The 24,549-nt window shown below is 41.5% G+C and overlaps 1 protein-coding gene across 3 annotated transcripts in view; it reads left to right on the top strand.

Moving 5' to 3' along the window:
• Positions 1 to 24,120, top strand: part of LOC105696069 (growth arrest-specific protein 2) — a 98,558-nt gene extending 74,438 nt beyond the window's left edge. For 2 of the 3 annotated variants that reach the window (XM_012418234.1, XM_023432936.1), the window contains exons 7-8: positions 2,795 to 2,920; positions 19,205 to 21,008. In XM_012418234.1, coding sequence (XP_012273657.1) covers positions 2,795 to 2,920; positions 19,205 to 19,414 — 336 coding nt within the window. In that variant the 3' untranslated portion in view covers positions 19,415 to 21,008. Of the gene's footprint in view, positions 1 to 2,794; positions 2,921 to 19,204; positions 21,009 to 23,293 lie in introns of those variants that run through there. The other variant, XM_012418235.1, reaches the window with a different exon arrangement.
• Positions 24,121 to 24,549: the final 429 nt, after the last annotated feature.

The raw sequence follows: 24,549 nt of genomic DNA, 5'->3' as shown, positions 1-24,549 counted from the left end.
AGAAGAGCGGTTATCGGCAGTACCGGCGACACTCGGAGTATCCTGGACAATGAGCTCCGCGGCTCGCCAGGACCTCCGAATTTCGGAAACCCCTCTCCCGTCCTTCCGTCGAACGCCGTCAAGCTGCCAAGCGCCGTCAATTGACAGTGCGCGCGTTAGATGTCCCGGTGGGTATCGCGGCGCAATAATTCAGATCCCGATTTTTCCTCCTCGACTCGTACCGACCGTGGTAATGACCCGCAATATCAGACCCATTTACGATACTTACTAAATAACAAATCTTATACTAACAAATTTTTACAACACATGCTGACAATTAATGACTGCCCAAGATGGCTCTGAGTGTCGCCAACCGATACTGAAATTAAATAATGTCAAAATTCGGTACTCACCGCTACCGCCGCGTCCCTAATTGCGACGGCAGAATTCTGCCACGTCACAGTATATATATATCACATACGTTCAATAAACATTTATATACGATTAATTTACGGATATTCCACGTTCAGCGGTGCCTGGGTAGTTTATGGAATTCTATAACTACCTTTTTGGATTACTGGATTATAACTAGTCGAAATTTACGTAAAGAGGGGCTACGTAACACTTGCGAGTAGCCGGGGTACGGTTTTATGTGCAAAAGTCAAGAGATCAAATATTTCGATCGGTATAGGGCGAAACGACTGCATTCGATTTCATCTCGTTTCGATAATTAGATCAAATGTTACATTCGACTTATGGAAAAACGAAATTAAAAAAAAAAACTGATTAACAAATGGCCATCAAAAATTAAAAATGCGGCGGAAAAACTGTTTTAAGATTGGAATCTCTTGACTCGTATGTGCTATTGCATATACAAATTTAGTGATTTTTTCATTCACATTAACTTATCCGATGTTACGTGGTGGCCGAGTGGCTAGCGAGGCCGGGGGAATTTTGCAGATTCCTCCGAGCGGTATACTGTTCGTAGAGATATTAACTCGTACGCACGCGTAACCAGTTTATTATTTGAGAGATATGGAGAGGATAACCCGAGCGGCTAGGTCAACCTCTTTGGTGGGATCGATAGGATTTTTGGTCCTCAAAGGGTGTTGGAAAGTTCCAATGAGGACACAGGAGGATTTTAAGGTTTCGTGAGAATCAAGTCGTCGTTTTGTATTGAATGAAACAGTTCTATTTGATGTAAGGGGTACAATGTCCATGGGGGTAAGATGTGCAAATATGTGCTGCGCTAAGCAGATCGTCGCGAGTCGAGACAAGGATGTAGGCCGCGCGCTAGCGCCTCGCGGAAGTGTAATCGAGATACGTCCGCGTATCAATTGCGGAATGCTGACGCGGGATTCTTTGCTTGCAAGGTGCGCTTTGCCTTGCTCAGCAAGGGCGGCTAATGAGATGCGATTCATACTTGAAGAGTTAGAATTTGATAGTTGTTACTGGAAGGTAGATACCGAATTATATTGCGGGTTAGTAATTTGGAATAGGGTTCGAAATAGAGTGATAAAAGAGTAAGAGTGGAAGAGTGGAAGAGTGGAAGAGTGGAACTCTTCGAAGAGGACCTGTACCTTGGCTTCGCAGAGGCCTTTACTTTCGGTGACGTCTCTCCTACGTCCTGCCGGTTGCGATGAACTGCACGTAAACGCCATCAAACCGGGGCGTGCCCTAGGGTTGGAGCTTCCTAAGATTCTCCCGCTGGTCCGGAATTCGCAGCGTCGTCGTTCTTCTCACTGTTGGCTCGTGGATGTCGGAGTACCGAAACGCACAACTGTTGCTACGGTACGGTCAGCTCTTTAGAGAGCTCCAGCCTCGCTCCTGAGACTGCTCTGTACGCTGTCTTAAACTCTTCTATATTATCGACTTCTGCTTTTCGGTACCGCTTTTATACGAGATCTTATCCTTGAGATGCCCGTGAGGACAGGGTCCGGTTTCTTTGTTTATGGATTTTGTTGTTAGAAGTTTGATCGGAAGTGCTAAGGTAGTTACTATGTTGAGTGTTAATTATTAGTGTTAATAAAAATATTGTTAAGTGTAGTTCCGTGTTTTGGTCCAGAGTGCAGTTCGATGCGGAGAGCGTGCGAATAAGCCAAAACAATCCTCGATGATTGTTCCACTCGTTATTTTTTCGATTTAATCGGATGATACAGTCGTTGCTTTGGATTCGATATTTATCTTCTGGTAACTGACTCATACTTAATAGAATGCGCGCCTCTCTATTTTGAGGAAAATCGGGTAGCCTCGTAACACCGAAATAAATTTAACAGTTAAAATGGGGTCTCCGAAGATTTTGTGATAACCAAACGTATTTTAAGTTTTTCTGCGGACCGTTTTCACGGCCGAACCACTGAAGATAGACAGGCGCTGTCATTGACTTCTTCAAAAGAAGTTTTGTACTCTATAAAATTGATTCTTTACATTTTTGTTCTAACTCTAGTTGAACATTATCCATATTTTTCAATAAACTATAAAATGATTGAAATTTTAGGACTAAAATATCGCTTATTTGACTGGCCTAATTATCCAAAACTCGCTATTGACAGATGCTGCAAACTTTGCACTTGTTCGAAACTGCCGACCTTCCATACTTTATTTATATTATATTATTTGGTTATGCGCGTACACGCATTAATGTTCACGCGATTATATTTTCTTTGACTAAACTAATTTTATTCAACACTCACTCACGTTTATGCTGATTTACTGATTTAGACAGCAATCTGTGAGATATAAGAAATATTTTACAAGTATATGTAAATTTACAGGAAACATGCGTATTTTTTAAACGATTTAACTTTGTTAACAGGTTCGACAAGCAACGGAAGCCATGCAGAGACTCTGTCAGTGTCCTTCAAATAAATGCTCGAAATTAAAAGTTCGCAAAGTTGGAGAAGGTCGCTACCACATTGCTGGACGCAATGTTTTTATTAGGGTAAGGAAGGTATCTAATTGAATATGTTTCCTTTTTATAAAATCGTTTCTACGTCGTCATGTTTATTAACCTGTTTTCATTATAGTAGGAATCCATTGGATCTACGTATGAGTTGTGCCGTGACGCGATTTGACACGGCGACGAAATTTTTAATTATAATTCCACTTACCCCCGTTACGCTGCGTGCGGCCAGGGAACTTCAATGCCAAATGAATTTTTGAATAAAATGGGGTTCAGACCTGCATCACGTTGCATAACAAAATGGCACTTGGGCTCAATGGATTCCTTTGAAAGAAATTGTGTTAGTACGGCGGGAAAGATGAAACCTCGCCGCACACGGCATTTGCTAGGCCACTTGTGTAGAGTCGCTGTGCTGTGTGTCGTGCTTGAATATGACACCCCCGCAAGAAGCGGTGCTTGAAACCCTGCAGGTTTTCAATGATTCAATGCGTACGATTTTTCTTGTTTGGTGCTCGCTGAGGCGAAGAAGTCAATCAGAATCTGTTTCCTTCACCACATTGGCTCCTTGTCTTTACGTTTTGGGAACAAGCCTCTATCATTCTGCTGAGTAGCCTGCTTGATGTGAGGCCAAGCCTCCACCACAACCTGCGTGTTCCCATGCAATGCAATCAACACAGCTATCAATATAACAATGCTCTAAGCAAGTTGACAAAAACATCAGCATCAACAAGCTTAAGGTGATATGAAAGACTCCGAGAAATTTAATCGACATCGATAAAATACAATTCGTCAAGGACGATTTTGGTAACAAACTATGGGAAACGGAAAATATTTTTTGATGTCCCAAAAGAATCATACGATTTCCGCGTATTCAAGGTTCGTAAGCAATCATCGTTGGTTTCCTTTTCTTTACGAACCATCTTAAGATATTATTAAACGGCTCATAGGGTCTTAGCCCTTCAATGGAAATCGATATTCGTTTCAGGCCTTTGGGGGTGGGTCCGAAATCTCGATACGTAGCTTAAACTATTTTTGGACGTGACAGTTACATAGCACATAACAGGGCCCGGTAGAGCTCGACCCTTACAGGATTTACCATGCCATTGGGGGCATCTTGAAGGTGGCAGCAGCGAGCCCTCCGGTACCTTCGTTCCCGTCCCACACGATACCCCTGTCCTGAGGCTCCAGTCGAGACAATCACCGTGGTCTAGACCCTCTGGGAATATCGGACGATCTGTCCACTCAGAATATTCGACCGGGCGACCCGCCATATTAGAACACCCGGTAGAGTTTCGCGACAAATACATTTGAAAGTCTGCGCGAACGGCGCCGAATACTTAACGCGAAAATTCGGCCCATCAATTCGATAAATATTTTTTTCTCAATTAAGAAAACTTATCATTGACCCATGTTTGGCACAAAGAAAGTATGTTCCGTTTTATAGAGCCTGTAATCTTTTCAAGTTTTTCCACGCCATCCGCTATACGCTAAGCTAACATGGAAATATTCAAGGTCACGTTTCGTTCAGTTGATGTATTCATCATCGTCTTCGGTCCGCATTCTTTTCGTCGCAACTGCATTCCACTACAGTTACATTGAAAGACCGTACGTGGCGCTGTGGTAAACTGCCGTAATACATAAGGCCGGAGTCCACTAAACGCGTCGGGTGTCAAATAGAGTTCAACGCGTCGTGGTGAAAAAGAAGTCAATAACTGTGACGAAAGTGATTTTTCATGAACGCGTTGATACGCCGCACTCTGTCGGACTCTGGCTCGGGGCGCAGGTGTCGTTTCCACTACATCTTGACGATGGACAAAATAGATGAATTTTCAGTTTAACAAACATCAAAGGCAGTTCCAGATTAGTCATTCATGTTTTTAGGTTATTGCTTGTCAGATTAAGTCAACAAACATCGGTGACAGCTTCAGATTAAATATTCATGTTTTTAGGTTGTTGTCTGTTAGATCAAGTTAATAAACATCGATAACATTTATGGAACTTTTTTAGGTATTACTCGTTAGAAGTGCCATTTCCTTTGTATCATATACCATTAATTCACTTTCTTTTCAATACCAGTTTAACATTTTAACGCTTTCAGCTTGGTGCACTCGTAACTCGATACTATCCTTGTATTATAGATACAAGGAAAGTATCGAGATACGAGTTGTATCTATAATAAAAATTATAATAATAAAATTATGAATTATAAATTATAATAATTTGTAGGTTTCTTTCGACGCCAGTTTCAATTTTCATTCAACATCAGTTTTAACATTAACACTTTCAGATTGGTTTACTGGTAAATCGATACTTTTCACATGTCTATATTACAAATGATTTTTAGTTTTCTTTCGATACCAATATTAACGTCAACTCTTTTACTTTTGCAAATAATTAAATTTTCTTCCGATACCAGTTTTAACATTAACTCTTTTATAATTAAATTGTTTTCCGATAACAATTTTAATATTAACCCTTTATAATTAAATCACCACAAAAACACCGTCGGTGTAAAAAACTTGCGCCAAATTCATCCTATTGGAAATGTCTATGATACAAAATCATCCATACAGTGGCATATTGCATAAAGTCCATGAAATCGGTTACTTTTGCCAAATACGTTCATTGAGTGTTATATGCGAAATAAAATTTTACAAAAATGCACCCATAAAGTGTATTAATACATATAAGTGTATTTAATATNCAGATGACGGGGCGGCCGAACTCCTCGATCGAGGTAGCACGAAATCCTCGGTCGAGGCACCCGCGATCGAATACTCGCGAACGAGAAATACGAAAGAACTCTTGTCACGACAAAGGTTGCGAGGGGAAAAATCTCGACTACCGAGTTCCGCCTTGGTCCACGGTCGACGCACGAAGAGAGGGCCCCGCTGGCCGAATTCCAGCGAGGGCCCCCCCGAAAGCGATACGCGCGGGGTGCGAACGGCGCCAACCGTTGGCGCCGGTGACCCCCAAATGTAAACAGAGCGACCGAGGAGAGTCTTGTCGACTCTCGCTCGATCGCTCGAACATTCTCGTCACATATTATATGTGTTCAGCAAGATTCATCACTGCTATGCACTCAATTATTACTTTATGGGTATATTTTCGTAAAATTTTACTTTGCATCTAACGCCCAATGCACGTACAAGGTCTATCCCAAAAGTAAGTTGAATATGTCCAGGAAAAGAGATTCATTGCAGATAAACGTACAAGCAACTAAAATTCTTCAAAGTAGCTTCCTTCCGCGTCGGAACATCTTGTGCCAGCGGTAAACCATATTTTGGGACATGGTATTATCGCCATAAGCTTCCCTCAGCATGGCAACGGTCTGGGCGCCCGTTTTCTTGAGCGTAACACGAAATTTTATCGCGTAACGCTGGTCCTTGAAACGTGGCATCTTGAAATTCCGACGCGTCAGTAAGACAAGGGTTCGAACTAGCAGCGATGCGCACTGTGGATCAGCCTGCAGGCAACTCAAGCGAGTATCGTTAGCTTCCCTAAATCCCCCACCACCTTTCCCGTCACTTGACGCGCCTTGCTAGCGGCTTGCTTCAGCGGCGCAAGGTCATTCAACTTACGTTTGAGACAGACCCTGTATTTGACAAAAGTAAGTGATTTCATGGCTTTTGTGCGATTAATCGCCACTGTATGGATATGACTTTGTATCATAGACATTTCCAATAAGATGTATTTGGCGCAAGGGTTTTTACACACGTGTTTGTGGTGATTTCACATATTTTGTAATTTGTATTGAGTTACACAATAAATATTGAGTTATACAATGAATATTGAGTTATACCTAAATATTGAAGTCCATCAGATACACATTGATGACAAGGTCAAAGGTACTTCAGGTTAGAAGCCCCTTTAGATTGATTAAAGTTTATTACAATATTTCTGTGTTAATACACAGAAAAAAAATTGATTTATTTATCTTATATGGACTGTAATTTTTTTAATTTTACTTATTTAAATAATGACGCTAATGATATATCATCTTCTGAAATAATCATTATTTGATATATCATTTATTAACATTAAAGGATCGATACCAGGAAAGCAACAAACTAAAATTGTCAATGTTAATATAATTTGGTATTAATTATTGAGTAACGACTTCGAAGTTGGTACGTTCCTGCTTCCAAATATTGTGGGACACGAGACATAGGGAGACAGTCTTCTGGCAAGGAATGTTTTTCAGGTATTCGCCTCCGATTGTTTTGGTTCTTGGATACGTTTTAGAGGACCAAAAAGTAAGAAACACGTGTATTCTTATTTTGTCCCGTTTTCATATTTAGGGGGTGAAACAGCCCCTGAAAGTTCATAAGAAGGGGTATAAGAATTCGTAGTTTAAAGAATAATGTGTTGAATAAAACTTGTTATAATTTTAATATACGTCATAACTTGTTTGGTATTGTGATGCTGCATTTCTGGAGAGGAAATGCCGTCCCATAAAGGGCCATAGTAGTATCGAGGCACCATCGAAAACCCCTGTCTCGGACCATGAATGGCTGAGGGAAACGGGGGGACAGTGAGGGCCGCTGGCCAATAGATATTATCTCTGATTTCCGTACCACGCATCAATTTAACTTGATGAATTATCTGTAAAGGACGCGAACTCGAGAGATTATGTTTTGTTTTAGGAAACTGGGATGAGAATCTCGATTAATTAATCCACATCGAGTACCTTCTCTCTCACGTTAGCCGAAAAGAGGCGTTTTAATTATCTAGTAAAGTACTTCGGGTTCGATTAATTCCCCCCTTTCTTTACTTAAGTAGCTGAAAAGAGAAACATCGTCAATGTTTCATAGTCTCTTTGGCGATAAGCCATACTAATAACGTTTCCTTTATTTTATTTCCTTCGCCTAGTGCGAATACTTTAGTGCTTCAAACCTCGCCGAATTTCTTAACCTGTAAGCGCGATGGCCTGGCTCGATGCGCGCAACGCTTGACCGCTGCGGAATAACCCCAAATAAACGTACAGAATCGGCAAGAAATCGGCTGGGAAAGGCGACAACTGGCACCAGAAGGAACATCCGGAGCTCAAGGTACACTGGACTCCATCGATGGTTTCCTCCTGGTCCGCACTGCCCTCTCCCGTCGCGCAGCGTACTAGCAGCGGCAGCAGCGCAGAATTCAAATCGCTCAAGGGGCAGAATGGATTTCCTAAAGAAAATAAATATTTATAAACAAAAACAATGAATGAAAATTATTTTAGTATTACTGTGGAGCGTCCCTGACCCACCTAACGTAGTTTTTGTTAAATAATAATTTACAGAATTTTATAAAGAATATAATAGAACATGTTCTATTAAATGTTAACAAGTTTCTTAGTGATTCAATTGTTCCATTCACTGAACCGAAGTTAGAATATTATCTTAGCTTAAAAGAAATAGTTTCTAAATATATATACAGTGAAATACCGTCGGAAAATTTACGACGCATCAACTATCGGACACAGAAACGAAATCGTGATTTCATGCCTCTTATATATTTACGTTCCACACCATTCTTCGTATTCCTCGAATAAATGGACACCTGTAAATCATTAAATCAGCATGTAAATGAGCACCCGTAAACATAAGAAAGACTTTTCATATCCGAGTTTATTATAAACGCAAATCGGAGTAACTCTTACGAATTGATTTCATTCGAAATAGGTATCCAAAACGAAAAACCCCATTTCCATTTCGTATTTGAAATAAGAACAATAAACTGTTATGGATTTCAAATTTTAAATAGACTTTGAATCGATTTGCGTTTGAAATTAAATACTCCCAGAGAAATGAGAATATTAGAAAAGAGTCGATCAGAATGATACTTGTTCTATCAACTGAATCAACTCTCGAAAAAGTTAAACATCACGTGTAACTCGAAATAGCCACATTGGCAAAAACAGATGAGATTAAATTGTTTACTTGCATTTTAAATACAAATACAAGTCATAAAATTACGTGTCCGAAAAAGGCATGGACAACGGAGGGTTAACATGACGACTAGATGGCACAGTTAATTCGAGACGATATTTCTCGTGGAGGAATTGATCCTCCATTCCCTCTGTTAATTATTTAATCGTGGTCGCTGCAAAATGACAATCCGCCTTGCGAGCCGCGGAAGGAAGGGGCGATAAGGCCCGAGGATGAACGACGGCAAGCGAGAACACCGTCGCGAGGCATAAGATCCGCGAGAGAGCAACGGAGAACGCCGCTCAGGATGTGACGAGACCGCACCCCGGGGTAGAGAGAGAGAGTCTTCCTCGCCGGCATGTAGACATCGATGCTAATCCGATTATCGGGAGCCGATACCGAGACCCTCACAACAGGGAGTAGAAGGCCCGAGACAGGAGTTTTAACAGTGGTAGAGAATGCCCGGTGCCTATACGACCCACAGGAGTAAGAGAGAACGCCACGTCTAGGACCCTCGAGCCCCGTGCGGGCGGCCGAGCCGAGCCGGCCCTGACGAAGGGAAACTTATTTTTGGTCTTTTCCTTCCCTTTTCCCTCCATGTCTCACGTTTGTCAGAAAATTCATATAACGAAATATTGGCCATTTAAATTTACTTTGTACTGTAACGGGACTGTTCTACTGTCGCGAAACATGCTAAAACTTATTTGCGTATAATATCATATTGCAAGAATCCCAAGAACAGGGAAATTTCGTATTAAAAAAAGGTTCTGTCGATCGCTGAGATTGCCGAAAGACTAACCGTGCAGAATGCGCAGCTAACCACCAAAGTCAGGTGTCTCACTGATGGACTTGATATTGTCAGAACTGCAAAAACTCAGGCTCCCAGCTACTCACAAGTGGCAGTGCAGGGGACGGGAACTCGAATTTCCCCGATCGCCGGGGTGAGAAAACCCCCGAGACCAACTAGCGTTCTAGTAGTCCAGCCCAAGGATGGAGTTACCCACCATAAAACCTCAGATGGTGTGATCGCTGCGCTCAGGACAGCAACTAATCCTGTCGCCGACAAAATAAGAATAAAAGGTGTTAGGAAGGGGCAAAACAACAAAGTCATAGTAATGACGCACACCAGGGAAGATGCAAAGAAAATAGCTGGTTCAGATAAGTTACACCTGAAGGGACTCCAGGTCAGTGAGCCAAGAGCCAGGGGACCCAAGGTGATGCTCTACGGAGTCCCTAAAGATCTTGAGAAACGAGAGCTCCTTGAAGGGATTTTCGACCAAAATGGGTGGGCCCGCCAACAGTCACCAGGGAGAGTTTCCTGGAACACTTTAAGGTCAGGTTTAAAATCAAGACGAAGAGCCACCAGACCCACAACGTAGTAGTGGAAACCACCCCTGAAATTAGAAATGAGCTGAGGACAATCGGTCGCATGTACTGCGGCTGGAGCTCATTCGGGGTCCAGGACTGAATAGGGGTAACGCGCTGCTTTAAGTGCCAGGGATATGGACACATTGCGAGGCATTGCGTTAAGGAACACGAGACCCGCGGCAAGTGTGGACTTGAGGGGCACCCGTTTGCGGAGTGCCCTAATAAGGATCGTAACCCGGTATGCCCCAATTGTAAGAGAGCGTCCAAGCCGCATGACCATCCGGGCTCAAGCAAGGAGTGCCCGATGTACAAGAGCGCAATCAATACAGTGGTAACCCAGACTGACTATGGTCTTTATTAAGTTACTCCAACTCAACATGGGAAGATCCAAAATAGTGACATCTGAATTGCACAAGTACATCGTGGCACAAAGTATTGATATTTTGCTCCTGCAGGAACCATACGTGTTTAAGGAACGAATACCGGGATTTCCTGGTATGCTCCAGGTACACATTGGCAAAGAACAACCTTGGGCAGCAATCCTAATGAACAACCCGGCACTGACCGTCCATAAGGTCGACCATCTTACGACGGCGCATTGCGCATGTGCGCAAATCACGCTGCGGGAAGAGGCCTATTACCTTGATGCGCAATATTGCCAGCACCGAGACCCAATTGAGGGCTACCTCCATCACCTTGACCGCGTAGTTCGAGATCTCAAGGGTGGGAAGGTGATTATAGCGGCTGACACCAACGCGAACTCGTCCTTGTAGCACTCTGCTTCCACTGATCCGCGGAGCAGGCTTGTGGAGGACTTCGTGGCGATGAATGGCCTTATCTGCCTGAATGAGAGTGCCCCCCCCTCTCCACCTTCTCTAACTCGAAAGGAAAGGCTCATATAGATGTGACTTTCTGCACTAGGCCTGCTGTGGGTCTTATCCACGACTAGAGGGTAGCTACGGGAATAACCACTAGTGACCATGAGGTTATCCTCATGAGTGTAGGCTCCCTCGATGGGGGAGCGAGGTCCGCTCCAGTCAGGAGATACAACCTCTCAAAAGCGCGTTGGACTGAGTTTGAAGCTGATGTGGCTAAGACCATCAGATACTGTATCCCCCCCCCCCCACCCCAGGAGACTAGGGGGAAATTGACCCTGGCCGAGTGGCAGAGAGAGTTGAGGCTTCGATTATGGCCTCCTGCGACGCCAGTATTCCCCGGAACCCTGTCGGAAGGCTTAGGCGCAACGGTTGATGGACTGGGGCCTTAACTTCCGAGAAGAGAATGGTGAGAAGGCTCAGGAAGAAATTCCAGGCAGCAACTGACCCGCGGCGCAAGGAGGAACTGAGGCACGAGCTCCGCGAGATCCTCAGAGGGTACAAGCGTGCAATCGCCCTGGCAAAAAGGAGTAGCTGGCGGGTCATTATCAGCACTCTGGGAAATAGAGATCCATGGGGCCGGTTTATCGGATAACCAGAAGTGCCCACGCACGCGGCGGCGTGCTGGCATCGTTGAAAATTGGGGACCACCATGTGGTTGACTGGAGCGAGGTAGCTTGACACATGCTAGGCGTCCTTGTTCCGGATGATACCCCGGACAACGAGGCTCAGTCAAGACTTCGGCAGCATGTACGGGATCCAACTGACTTCCCCGATGTCCCTGAGTTCGACGAAATGGATGTCACCCTTGCGATCGGGCGACTTAAAAATCGGAGGGCATCCGGGCTGGAGGGGATCCTTCCGGAGGTGGCCAAACATGCGGCGGTCGCGGTGCTGCCGGCCCTTGGGACGCTCTTCAATGGATGTTTAAGAGCCGGGGTTTCCCCGGCCCTTTGGAAGGCTGCACTTTTGAGGGTGATTCCCAAATACCCGGACAGGGATATGTCGGACCCGAAGTCATATAGGCCCATATCCCTGTTGCCAGTGCTGGGAAAGGTGTACGAGAGGCTTCTACTTACCAGATTGTCCGATGTCATTTCCTGGGAGGGCCGAACTGCGGACACGCAATTCGGCTTCAAGAAGAGCAGCTCCACTGAGGATGCGCTGGTGTCATTCAGGCGCGAGATACAGCAACGGCCTGGAAAGTATATTGTTGCGATTTTCATCGACATTGCCGGAGCGTTTGATAATGTTTGGTGGCCGAGCGTACTGGAGGCCCTAAGGACCAGGGGTTGCCCCGGAAATGTTTACAGGGCTTTATGTGACTACTTCAATGATCCTACTGTTGAGATACGGGAGGGAGCCTCCAGCTGTACCAAGGACGCCACGCGGGGCTGCCCTCAGGGCGCAGTCCTCGGCCCGGTTATGTGGACGCTGGTCTTCGATGACCTGTTAAAGTTGCTGGCGCGGGGAGACGTGCCGCACGTCGCTTATGCGAATGATCTTGCTGTCATCATTTCAGGTGACACGCGACGCGAGCTCGAGACCCGAGGCGCGAGGGTTGCGACGGAGGTTGCGGACTGGTGCAAAACGAAGAAGCTAACCTTGTCCGAGGGAAAGACTATGGCTCTTTACGTTAAAGGAAAGCTTACTACCAGACCTTCGCATATCCCTATGGGAAATAAGGGCATTAGATTTGCTAGACAAATCACATACCTTGGGATCCGCTTCGCCGAGGGCATGAGGGTTGGGCCGCACGTCCACTACCTTGCAGACAAAACTGTGAAAATCTTCAACGCCTACACCCACTTGGCGCGCGCCAGGTGGGGGCTTAAATACCCGTGCCTCGACGTCCTTTACAAGGGTCTATTCATCCCGATTGCTGTGTACGCCTCGGCGGGCTGGAGCGACCTGCTAGGGAAGGTAAACGTTGTTGCGTTAGCAAGGGCTCAGAGGCAGGTGCTCCATTCGTACCACGAGGGCTTACCGTACGGTCTCGGCGGATGCGCTGCAAGTGCTGGCTGGAGCCCTCCCGGTCGACCTGCTGGTGCATCGGGTCACTTGTGCCTACAAGATAAGGAAAAAGATCCCTTTTTCATTGAATGGCAGGGAATACAACGAGGAGCTCCTGCGAAGCTCTCCGCGGAATGTGGCTGAGCAGATCAACGAGGCCCTCATGGACAAATGGCAGAATCGTCGGGATTCTTCACCTAAGGGAAGATACACTCACAGGGCTCTGAGCAATGTCAGGGACAGGCTAAACGCTGGCTGGATAGCGCCCGATTACTACGTCTCCCAGGTCCTTACCGGACACGGGAACTTCAGGGCCAAGCTGCATTCTTTCGGGCTGTGTTCTCGTGCGCTGCGAACGCGGACCTACGGGAAAAGTTAAAGGAAAGAATTAGTGAGCTGAAACTTACCTGACCTGTGGAGCTGCGGGGGCTTCTGCGGGAGGATCTATATGTGGCCTTCGCTTCCGTCGCGCGGGAATCACCGAAAAGAAAAGAAAACAACTAGTTATGCTGGTTTCGGGTGGCGTCTGCTTGGGCGGGTACTCGCCTTCAAGACCCACGAGTGTGGTGGGGCTGGAGTAAACTAGTGGTGACAGCATATTGGTCGCATGGCCGAGATGGGGGATCCCCTTTCTGGTGATCTGTAACAAACAATTGGAGTTAGCAACAAGATCTTAGGCACTTCGCACATTCAGAATACTCCCCTGGCCCCGCGACTACCACTTTTCTGGAATCAAACGGCTGCGATCCGCTGCATAGGAGTCACCTGGAACAATCCGGGTGGTTAGCGGATGCAGCCTCGTTTAGGCGTAAATGGCTTCAGCCAATCCTGATCAGGACCTGGCTTCGGCCGCCGGCTCCACCTCCACGTGATCCCTGCTGGGCAACGGGGCTGCGGGCCCCATGCGAGGGTCGGCCCCATGGGGGGCCGCCGTCTCCAGGCGCGGCCGGCCTCAGCCGATACGAAATTCTGACTTTAATGTCACTGTTCCTTATCTGCCATACCGTCCAAGTACTTAATTTCTAGCGACGCGTTCGTACTGCGTTCTTCCCTGTCCGAATTATTGTCGGGGTTCCGCCTCTTGGCGATTTGTTAAATTCTCCCTTTCTCGCTAATTGTTTAAAAAAACCCTTCTGAATTTTCGTTCCTGTGCAAATAATTGTCAGGTATCTGCCCTTTGGCTCGTTGTTAGAATTATTTTGGCATAATGCAATGAAAACTCATGCAAACAGTATTTCATAAAGATGGAGCTTTAAAGTCTCCCCATAGTAATAATTACTCCAATGGGAAATCTACCCCAATAGATCCACTTATATCCGTTCTGAAAAAAGAAAATGTTTACACATACAATCGCTGACCACATGTAACAGGAATGGAGACAAACATCATTTCACAATGCAAAATGCATTTCAGAACATTCATTCATAAGCGGCTCCATTAGGGTAGATTTCCCATTGGAGTAATTATAAGTATGGTGACACTTTAGACTTCCATCTTTATGAAATGCTGTTTACATGGATTTTCATTGCATTCGGGCGAACAGTTCGCGTCTTTTATACTTTTATTATAAGCAAACGTAACTAATTAATTAGGGATGGCTCATCACCCCTCAGGAGGGATGGGAGATTGTCAAACCACTATTCTGTCATCATAAAGTAATTGACAGTTAGTTTCTTATGAATTTAATGACTTTCCGCTATACGTTTTAAGTCTCTATACGTGACCTTATTTGATTAGGAATTTTTATTACTCCCAAGCAAGGGTGAATGCCGATAAGGACATTATATACCATTATATACAAACAAGTTATGACGTATATTAAAATTCTAATAAGCTGTACTCAACACATTATTCTTTAAACTAAGAATTCTAATACCTCTTCTTATGAACTTTGAGGGGCTGTTTCACTCCCTACACATAACAATTGGCCAAAATAAAAATACACGCGTTTCGTACTTTTTGGTCTTCTAAAACATATCCAAGAACCAGAACAATCAGAGGCGGACACCTGAAAAACATTCTTTGTTAGTTTCCTCAGTCTGCTCGAGTCTTCTCCATATGACGGTACTTTTCGTAATAAACGGACGACTCGACCTAACGGTCGATAATATATCAATATGCGTGTAACGGTAGGCCGGTGGCGCCACAGGTTACGTGTACTGTACGCCACAGTCTACGTTCGGTTCTCTTTCCAAGACAGCAGCCGCTCGGAGCGTTAGACGTGCGCGTCTAGGGTCTGGGTGGAGTGAAACAATAAATGCGTAAGTGGAAAACAAAACAATGCATTTATTCAAAGGGGCTGCAGCCCGGGCGGCTCTGCCGCTGAAGTCTCCGTTGTGGAGGTACAAAAGAGAATACAAAGATCATACGTTAAATATAGGTCGTCGTTCCCTAAGTAGGGCGGCTTTTCAATGCGTGTAATGTTACTCGATCTACTATCTATGAGGACTATCCTATTTTCGATTTAAGTCAGTCTCCCTTTCGTCTCGTCTATGTCATGACTCGACTTCGCGACTGTCTCGAACCGAGATCTCTTCCTGCGATTTGTTGAGAAGCTACAGATCTGCCGAACTGGGTTTCTTCCCAAATGGCGGCGCGTGTGAATGCGCCTCCGGAGCTTCTGCCTTTCCTGTCACTCGGGTGTCGCTATATACTATGTCGCGGCCCGCTTCGCTTGCGGGAGCGCCGGGAGTTTATCGGCGCCGCGCCGCGGTTGCTCGCGGTATCAGTGATATCTTGCGTTAGATTGCGGCATCTCACGTTGCGTGGCTAGCTTGTGCGTGACGTGTTGCCCTAGTCTGGGCGTTGGGCAACACGGCTCGTCACATGCGATGTGATTAATGGCTTATTCTTTCTCCTTCACCGCTCCTACTATTCTTGTTTTGACTGCTTATCCTGACACGCCTCGGAAGGACCTGGTTCTACCAGTCACCTTCTATAAGAAATCGGAATAGGATGCTCCACACAATAAAAAAATTAATTAACTGTACAATCTAATATCAATACGAGCAAAGTATCTGATTGGAACGGTCCACCAGAAACCACAAAACTAAAGGTGTCGATCGATGGTAATACTATGAAAGGACAATACCAGTAAAGTACCACGTTAAAAGTATCAATGTAAGAACAATTTGCTATTAATAGAAAATTGTAAATTAATTGTATGATCTAATATACATACAAGCAACGTATCTATTTTGACGGATTGATACCAGAAATCACGAAACTAAAAGTGTCGTTCGATGTTAAACCTATGAAAGGATGGTACCAGTAAAGTACCATGCTAAAATGATCAATGTTATTACAATCGGAAGAATTTAATTATTTGCCAAAGTAAAATAGTTGATGTTACAATTGTTATCGAAAGACAACAAAAAATCATTTATAATGTAGACATCAGGAAAGTATTGATTTACCAGTACACCAAGCTGAAAGTTAAAATTGCTATCAAAAGAAAATTGACACTGGGTTCAAAAGAAAATTGATATTGGTATTGAAATAAAATTGATACTGGTATCAGAAGCAAATTGATATTGGTATCGAAATAAAATTGATACTGGTATCAGAAGCAAATTGAAATTGGTGTTGAAAGAAATCTACAAATTATTATAATTTATAATTTTATTATTATAATTTTTATTATAGATACAACTTATAACTCGATACTGTCCTTGTATTATAGATACAAGGAAAGTATCGAGTTACGAGTGCACCAATCTCGAAGTGTTAATAATAAAATTGGTATTGAAAAGAAAGTGAATTAATTATATATGATACAAAGGATACGGCCCTTCCGACGAGTCATACCTGGAAAAATGCCACAAATGTTGTCAATGTTTGTTAACCTGATCTGACAGGCAATAACCTAAAAATATGAATGTTTAATCTGAAACTGTCACCGATGTTTGTTAACCTGACAATTCATCTATTTTGTCCATCGTCAAGATGTAGTGGAAACGACACCTGCGCCCATAGCCGGAGTCCGACAAAGCGCGGCGCATCAAAGCGTTGTTCATAAAAAACCACTTTTGCCACAGTTATTGACTGCTTTTTCACCACGTGTTAGGTCCATACCTAACGTCTGATTTTAAGTAATGTTAAGAAGCGAAACTTCTAGCAGCGCGTGCAGTGCTCCAAAACCGCTCCTGGGGACTCGTTCTTCTGTGCATCTTATCTTAGTTAAATACTAACCCTAAGGCTCCCCCCTGTGGTACCAGTAAAGGATGGTACCAGTAAATATATGTATTTTTTACGTTCGCCACGGGTCAATTTTCCTTCCTTTAATATACGCACAATATACATTAGATGTCTTTTGCTTATGTAATACTTCAAGTATAAGTGCCTGTTAAGTAGATATATATTATATTAGTAATGTATTCAATACATATAATGCACACCTAAATTCCAATAGAATGTTTTGGATATTCCGTGAACATATATTATACATATATTTTTAACTTCTGATATACTGAAACATCCCATAGATATGGAAATATTCTATGTACGTATATTAGATATTTTGGTCCGTGTGGGCACACTCTCTCTTTCCTTATAAAAACTTGTAGTCCTATTTTCTGGGCGATGTCTATCCCTAGTCGTGGCTCATCGTGAGTAGGACAAGGAACTTGTGACTGACCCGTTGCCCCTGTATGGTAACGTTTCCTTTCCTCTCCGGTATGATGCTGATCATCTTTCCGTTCACTCCTGCAACTGTGAAGCGGGACCTCGTCTTCGCCCATCCGTTCCTGTTACATTTATTCGTTATCCGTTCGTTGATGAATGACGTTACGGCTCCGTTATCCAGTAGTGCTTGTGTTCAGGACTTAAAAGTAATGATGGCACAGTTATTTCAATAACTATAGAATACCGCTCGAACCCATGCGGGTCACCCGGTCCAACAGTCACCGACCATAAAATTTGGGCTAAACCCAAGGAGCCAATATTTCGAGTGTCCCGTTAGACCACCTGGTCAATCATCCCCTTTATTGCTCCCTACCTTGACCTACCCGAAAAACCCAAGTGTCGCGGAAAACCCAAAACTGTGAGTTCTCCCACCTTTCCTAATCATTCCACCACCCCCTTCTTCTGATTAACCAATCCGTGACACCCAAATGTCTGACCAAGCCACCCACCCACGACTTTTTCCGCCAATCAAAGGTAAATTTTCATCCCTTCCTTGTACTTGACGAAAATTGAGGTGACGAACGAGATCCGAGTTCGAACTCGAGCATTCATTCATTCTCCATCTTCAACCGACGATCATTTCAAATTAATACCAGTTTGTGCGAATAAAGAAGAAAATTCGATACAAGATGTGCTGACTTTTCCGGATCCTTAACCCACGAGAAAACGCGTTCAGTCCAGCAAAGAGCGACCGAACACACAGCTTGTGTTCTTTCCCCAGCTATGTTTACCTCGAGCCTTATTCTTCCGTCTCGTGTGGGGTCTGGTCGGTGCTCGTTCCGGCGCCGGATCCCCCCTCGTTTGCCGGTTTCGGACACGGGCATTTCCCTGGGCTTGTGTCATCCTTGCCGAAAAATGAGCAGAATCTGCGAGGTGGATTTGTGCAGCGCGCTCGATTGTGCCCTAGCACCTTGTACTTCCAAGAGCACGTCCGTAGGACATATGCGGCTTCTGCTACAGCTATTTGTGATTTCTTGCAATTGGGCTTCCTTGTATTTTGGTCTTGGTCAACTTTAAACTATTGCAGTTTTGAAACTACAATTGGGATTCTAGTTTGCGTTAAATATTCTCTGTCAGCATTAAATAGACGTTATCGTCGTATATTTCTTGTACAGGAGGTCTGGGACACCATGTAGATAGGCTGATACTTTCATAACACCTTAATTATTGAAAATATTAATGCTGCAGTAATGTATATAATACATACACCAAACATTAAAAATCTGATAGAATACTTTTGACATTTTGGGAACACATAATGTATATATATATTTTCAATCTCTGATTGGCCTAAACATGCCATAGAAATGCAAACATTCTATATGCGTATATTGGATACTTTATTGTGAGGTGAATTCGATGAAGAAAATGTAGCATACCATGTATCAGCATAGAATTATAAGTGATGGAATAATGATTACAGTGCCGTTGTTATTATCTAACATAATCCATTAGTATTGTTTAACACATTCTAGCTCCTGAAGGGCAGACATATGATGGTGAGAGTAGGAGGCGGTTGGGATACCTTGGATCATTTCTTGACCAGACATGACCCCTGTCAGGTGAGGGTCCTTAGCCGCGAAAGCACGCCTCCACTTCACAGCAGCAAGCACACCAATTTCCTTCACATTCGCGCCAAGTATCGCAGTCCGCCTTCAGAGCCAGTTTCGGCTCACATAGCCTAATCAGCACAGTGCCTAATCAGCCAATACTAGTTGTCATCTGCACATTCACCATCCAACATCACTTTCGCGATCATCCGTTCAAACTTGATATATAAAGTACGCTCATTCCATATGACATTACATGTAACAATCGATTACGTTCATTGCATATAATGGCGTATTTGCCAATACGAAGAAGTATCTATGTTTTAGCTATTTCTTAACGTATTAAGAGAAAATGTTGTAACACATTTTATAACCCAAGTCTGACCAAGACTCATATGAATTTAGCTAGATTGGAAAAGGATGTTATGATATTTTCTATTGAATAGATGTATTTATATCCAGCTCCAAGTCACAATTAGTGATCTAATTTAATATAAAATGTACTTTTATATTACTTAATTATATCATGAGTACGATATTTATGCGACCACCGTCCTGATAAGTGCATTCATGTGGATAGTGAATGTGCAGTTATAACCATTTTCCTTAATGCTATAAAGCATTTATCGACACTATAGCATATTTATTCGTGCTATTTACGAATCACTTTTGCGATCACATTTTCGAATGTTTCAAATATTTACATAATACCTGAACCTATTTTCCTACACGCAGCACATACGCATTATACGCATAGGAAACGAGTAACATCGTTTCGTATTTGTGTATTTAGATGAGCCAATATTACTACAATTAACTTAGCTGTAATACACTCAGTGATATTATTTTATGCATAGATAGTATTGAATAAAACTTATTAAATATCAATTTTCCAGTTCTCTGAGCAATAGGTGTGAATGAGAAAAGGAAGTTCTGAATTTAAAAAGTATATTAATAATACCACTGGGAAGAAAAGAGGGCCATTGATTTTGGAAGGAAATAATCATTTTTATGTCCAATTACACAACAAATGTGTGTTTTCTGTTAATCGCAATTTGAGGCATGTTATGTCAGTTTAAAAAAGTAGATCCTTTTTTATACAGTATATTAGGATGTATATTGATCCTAATATTAAGAACTTGTATACTGAGAATGCAATTCAATTTTGTAGGCCATAGAATCTCACACGATGAGAATGTAACTCCATCAATATCGAATAATAATTATTGATATTATTATTTTCATACTAGCGGCCGAAATTTACAAAATTTAAGTGATTTCATAGTATTTTTGAAAAATGTTAAATTATATTTCCTTTCAAGATAGTGCGAATCCTAGTAAATTAATGCACAGATAATAGCTTTGTGAGAGCAATGACCAAACTACTTTACAATGGCAAAATCTTATAATAGCCAGGGACAGCACTTATTACAAAGCAATGTATATTTTCGAATAGCACTGTAGTCTTAGAATAAGAAAGAGAAATTAACGCCTCAGGAACCTGTAACGACGAAAAACTAAATCGAAAATCTTTATTATGTGCATTTTTTTTACTGCTTTATTAATGAACATTACATACTGTTTGCAGGCAGTTATTGTAATGAGCAATACATTTCATTATAAACTGTCGTATATTACATACCTGTAATTTGTTTGCAGATACAGGCATGAATTTTAATTAAAATTTTACGAAATAGTGCATCTGTTCATTAAATCTATTTCGAAGCTATATGAATAATTTAATCTTAAGTTTCCTTACTTGTCATCAATCTTTTATAGCGAGCATTATGCGTTTTATTATGTGATCGCAATCAATCTGATTCTACATTTATTCATGAAATTACTATTTTCATTTGTGTTTTGGATTACGGCCACATGATCAGAATACCAAAATTGAAGGCGATAGGGTAAATCCGGGATAGTTGGACCATGTTTTTTAGTCATTTTTTCTGAAACTTCGCAATGTCTAGGATTTGGTATATTTTTTTATAATATGTATATATGACCTTGAACAATTGTAAGCACTTCTCCAGCTGTTACACTAATCACACTTGAAGTTATGATTTTTTCTTTTTTTTACTCGGTAGTCCATCTATCCCGGGGGTACTCGGGTTAGATGGACCACCTCCTAGGGATTGATGGACCTCTGGTATACGTTACTAAATCAGGGTGTAACACAAGAAATACATGTTATCAAAGGTATAAACATTGTTTATTTCAAAGTATAAAGTTATAAACTATTTGAAAAAGGATAAGTAAATTTGATAGTCAATATACTTAGAAAATATAGGTAGTCTGATTTATATTCACATGGTTCAAAACATTGAATCATTCTGCAGTCATCTTCTTTCCCTTTCCATTTCCATTCCATTTCCAATTATCCATCCACCCATCCATCCATCCATCCATATATTCATTTATATAGAAAGTAAAGCCTTAATAGGAGATATGGGCCGCCTATCCCAGGTTTTTTCAAGTAGTCCATCTATCCCAATTGTCGGGGATAGATGGACCAGCTTCCCATCCAGACAAACAACGCTACCGGCATGCCATTTTAGGTCAAGGTTGTACTCAAGTATACACTTGAGTTACAGGATTGATCTTACGTCGAAATCATTTAAACTAACTTAACCACATATCAAATAAATCCAGTATAAAATATTTTTCAACTCACCAAAAGAAATAAACAAAGTTTTCTTCTAAAATACGCATGAAACTCATGAGCAAAACTAAGCGTGGTTCCGTCTACTCAAGAAGAACAACTTCTGACAACGACTGCAGCGCTGCTGTGACACCCCAGCCAAATATTCGACTAGTCCGTCTATACCGGTGGTCCATACATCCCGGACTTACCCTATATCAAATTTAATAAGCAATCACTGACGATGAGGTATAAAATGTACTAGGTCATTGCTATAATCCATAGAAAGAAGATTTTTATAAAAGCACCAGTATATTTCTATCGTTAGCACTGTAATACCAATTCAAGCACATACATAGTAAATGTTCATTGTCAACATTTTCAAACATCCCATGAAAGTGAAAAGATAATATATTTTTTTAAGGGTCAAACAAAACCAACCCGGACTCTATAATTTAATTGATTAGTAGCTTTGAAAAACTGAAATATTAACCTTTTACGCTCCAACATTTTAATGTTGCTGTCACCCGATAATTCCAATTCATTCGAAATATTTGCATGCCCTCAGACTAATGAAGTGCCTGGTAGGCACTCATGGAGTGTAATACGTGACACTGTCTGTACCTGACAGACATACTTGGAGTCCAAAGGGTTAATACATTTCTAATTAATATGTGATGCAATTTTAACGTCTGGAATAGAGAAGACCTATCAAACGTTTCCCTGCTAGATTGCACCATTACCCATACAATCCTTCTAAAAGAAAAACAGGTGTGCAAATTTACACTATTTATCAACGGGAAACAGGGAAAATTAAAATGAAGAAAATTCAATGCTGTCATATCTGTTTACTTGCACAATCTGACATTTATTTTGAAACTGTCATCTTAAATGCGACTCTGTATTTCATTGCACGATTAATAATATTAAATAACTTATATCGATTAACAAGTAGAGTTAGGGCTCATTTCCAGACGCGACGATTCCTCTGTGCTTTTCGCGTGCATGTAAATGAGCAGAATAAATTACATTTATAATTTATTTATATAATTTTTATTAGTTATTGTTACAATTTAAAATTAAGATATCATTATATTGTTTATTAATCAGAATGATTAACACAAAGGTGGCCTTTTATTTTCAATAGTGCAATTTAAATTTAATTACTTATGTCGTTAGTTGTAATTCAGCATTTAAGTTATAAATGTAATTATTAATACCATATATTTGCCTAATAGGTATAAGACATTTCGTCTCAGAACCCCGTGATCTATCTTTTGTATTTTTATATAAACGATTAGAATCTAGGACATATATATGTGCTAAGTATCATGAACGAATCTACAAAACAACGTGTTTATTCACTTTTTCAGAAACGCAAAAGCACTCGGTGCAAAGGGATATCAAAGCGAAAAATTAGGAGGCAAATAATGTCGGCACGTTGAGGCTATTTGCGTTATATTAATTCAGAAGAAACACGTTATTCGTTTAACATTGATTGTACCATAATGTTATGTATGAGAATGTATTGACACCTTTATATATCATACATATGTTAATATGCAGCCGTACGTTAATCTTTATAGCTAGTATGCCATACTATCAGTCAAGGGCATGAGAACTAAAATTTTGTTTCCAAAGTTCATACTTTTTACATTATTTTCCGAACTTGAATTTATATAAATTAGTTTTAGGCAAAATTATTTACGTGTTATGTATTAATTTACTCCAAACGGTGCAGTATATTTAGACAGTACAATATTCAAATTATCATAAAATATCGTTTCATCATGAATTATCAGTCAGTTATAGTGAGAAACATGACGTATTATACTTATGTATATTCTTGGTTCTCTAAATCTTGAGATTTAATTTTCTTGGCAATAAGATATATTTAAGGTTAATAATTAACGCCAAGCGTATCGGTTACGCAATTCGTACCTGCTTGTTACTTTGAATCTTTTTTTTTTTGGGAACATAGCCGGTTCGATTTCTTTTGGAGCAAGTCGAATTGAATATCAACATTTTTTTTAATAATATAGCGAGATTTTATCCTATTCGATGAAAATGAACACAAATCAGATAAAGGATTCTTTTTCGCCTAATAAACTATGGACTTAAGCGTGTTTTTTTTATATATTACCAGATTAATACATTCAGATTTCAGTCACAATACTACTCTAAGAATGCTTAAGGGAAATATTATACTTACACCTTACATTTTACTCTTGTTTAACAAAAGAAAATGTGTAATTTCGTTTCCCTTATATGGCTATTTGTTATTTTTTGTTCAGTAATAAAATTTTTACCTAAAAATCTCATGGTATTTTGTCTATTATCTGTTTAAATACTCAAGAAAGTTACATCGGTAATTTTTAATTGTGACATTACAGACGGGGAAACCGTACAAAATTGCCGGTGGGTGATTGAGGACAGGTTATATTTTCCAATGAAGGAAATAGATATTGTGATGTAGAGAATTTTATGCCCATCACAAGGAGCTTTGGTAGCCGGAGCGGGGAGGAGTCCCTCTGACAATCATTAGGTTAAGATTTGATTTGTTGAATTAAAATATGGAATAATTTTGCGGTAAGTATACTTTTTGCATAGGAGCGGTATGCGTCGGCGC

Source organism: Orussus abietinus, unplaced genomic scaffold (genome assembly GCF_000612105.2).
Source record: "Orussus abietinus isolate OABI.00-Male unplaced genomic scaffold, Oabi_2.0 scaffold304, whole genome shotgun sequence".
NCBI lineage: Eukaryota > Metazoa > Arthropoda > Insecta > Hymenoptera > Orussidae > Orussus > Orussus abietinus.
The sequence above is the reverse complement of the archived record's forward strand: the minus strand, read 5'-3'. Positions and strand labels throughout refer to the sequence as shown.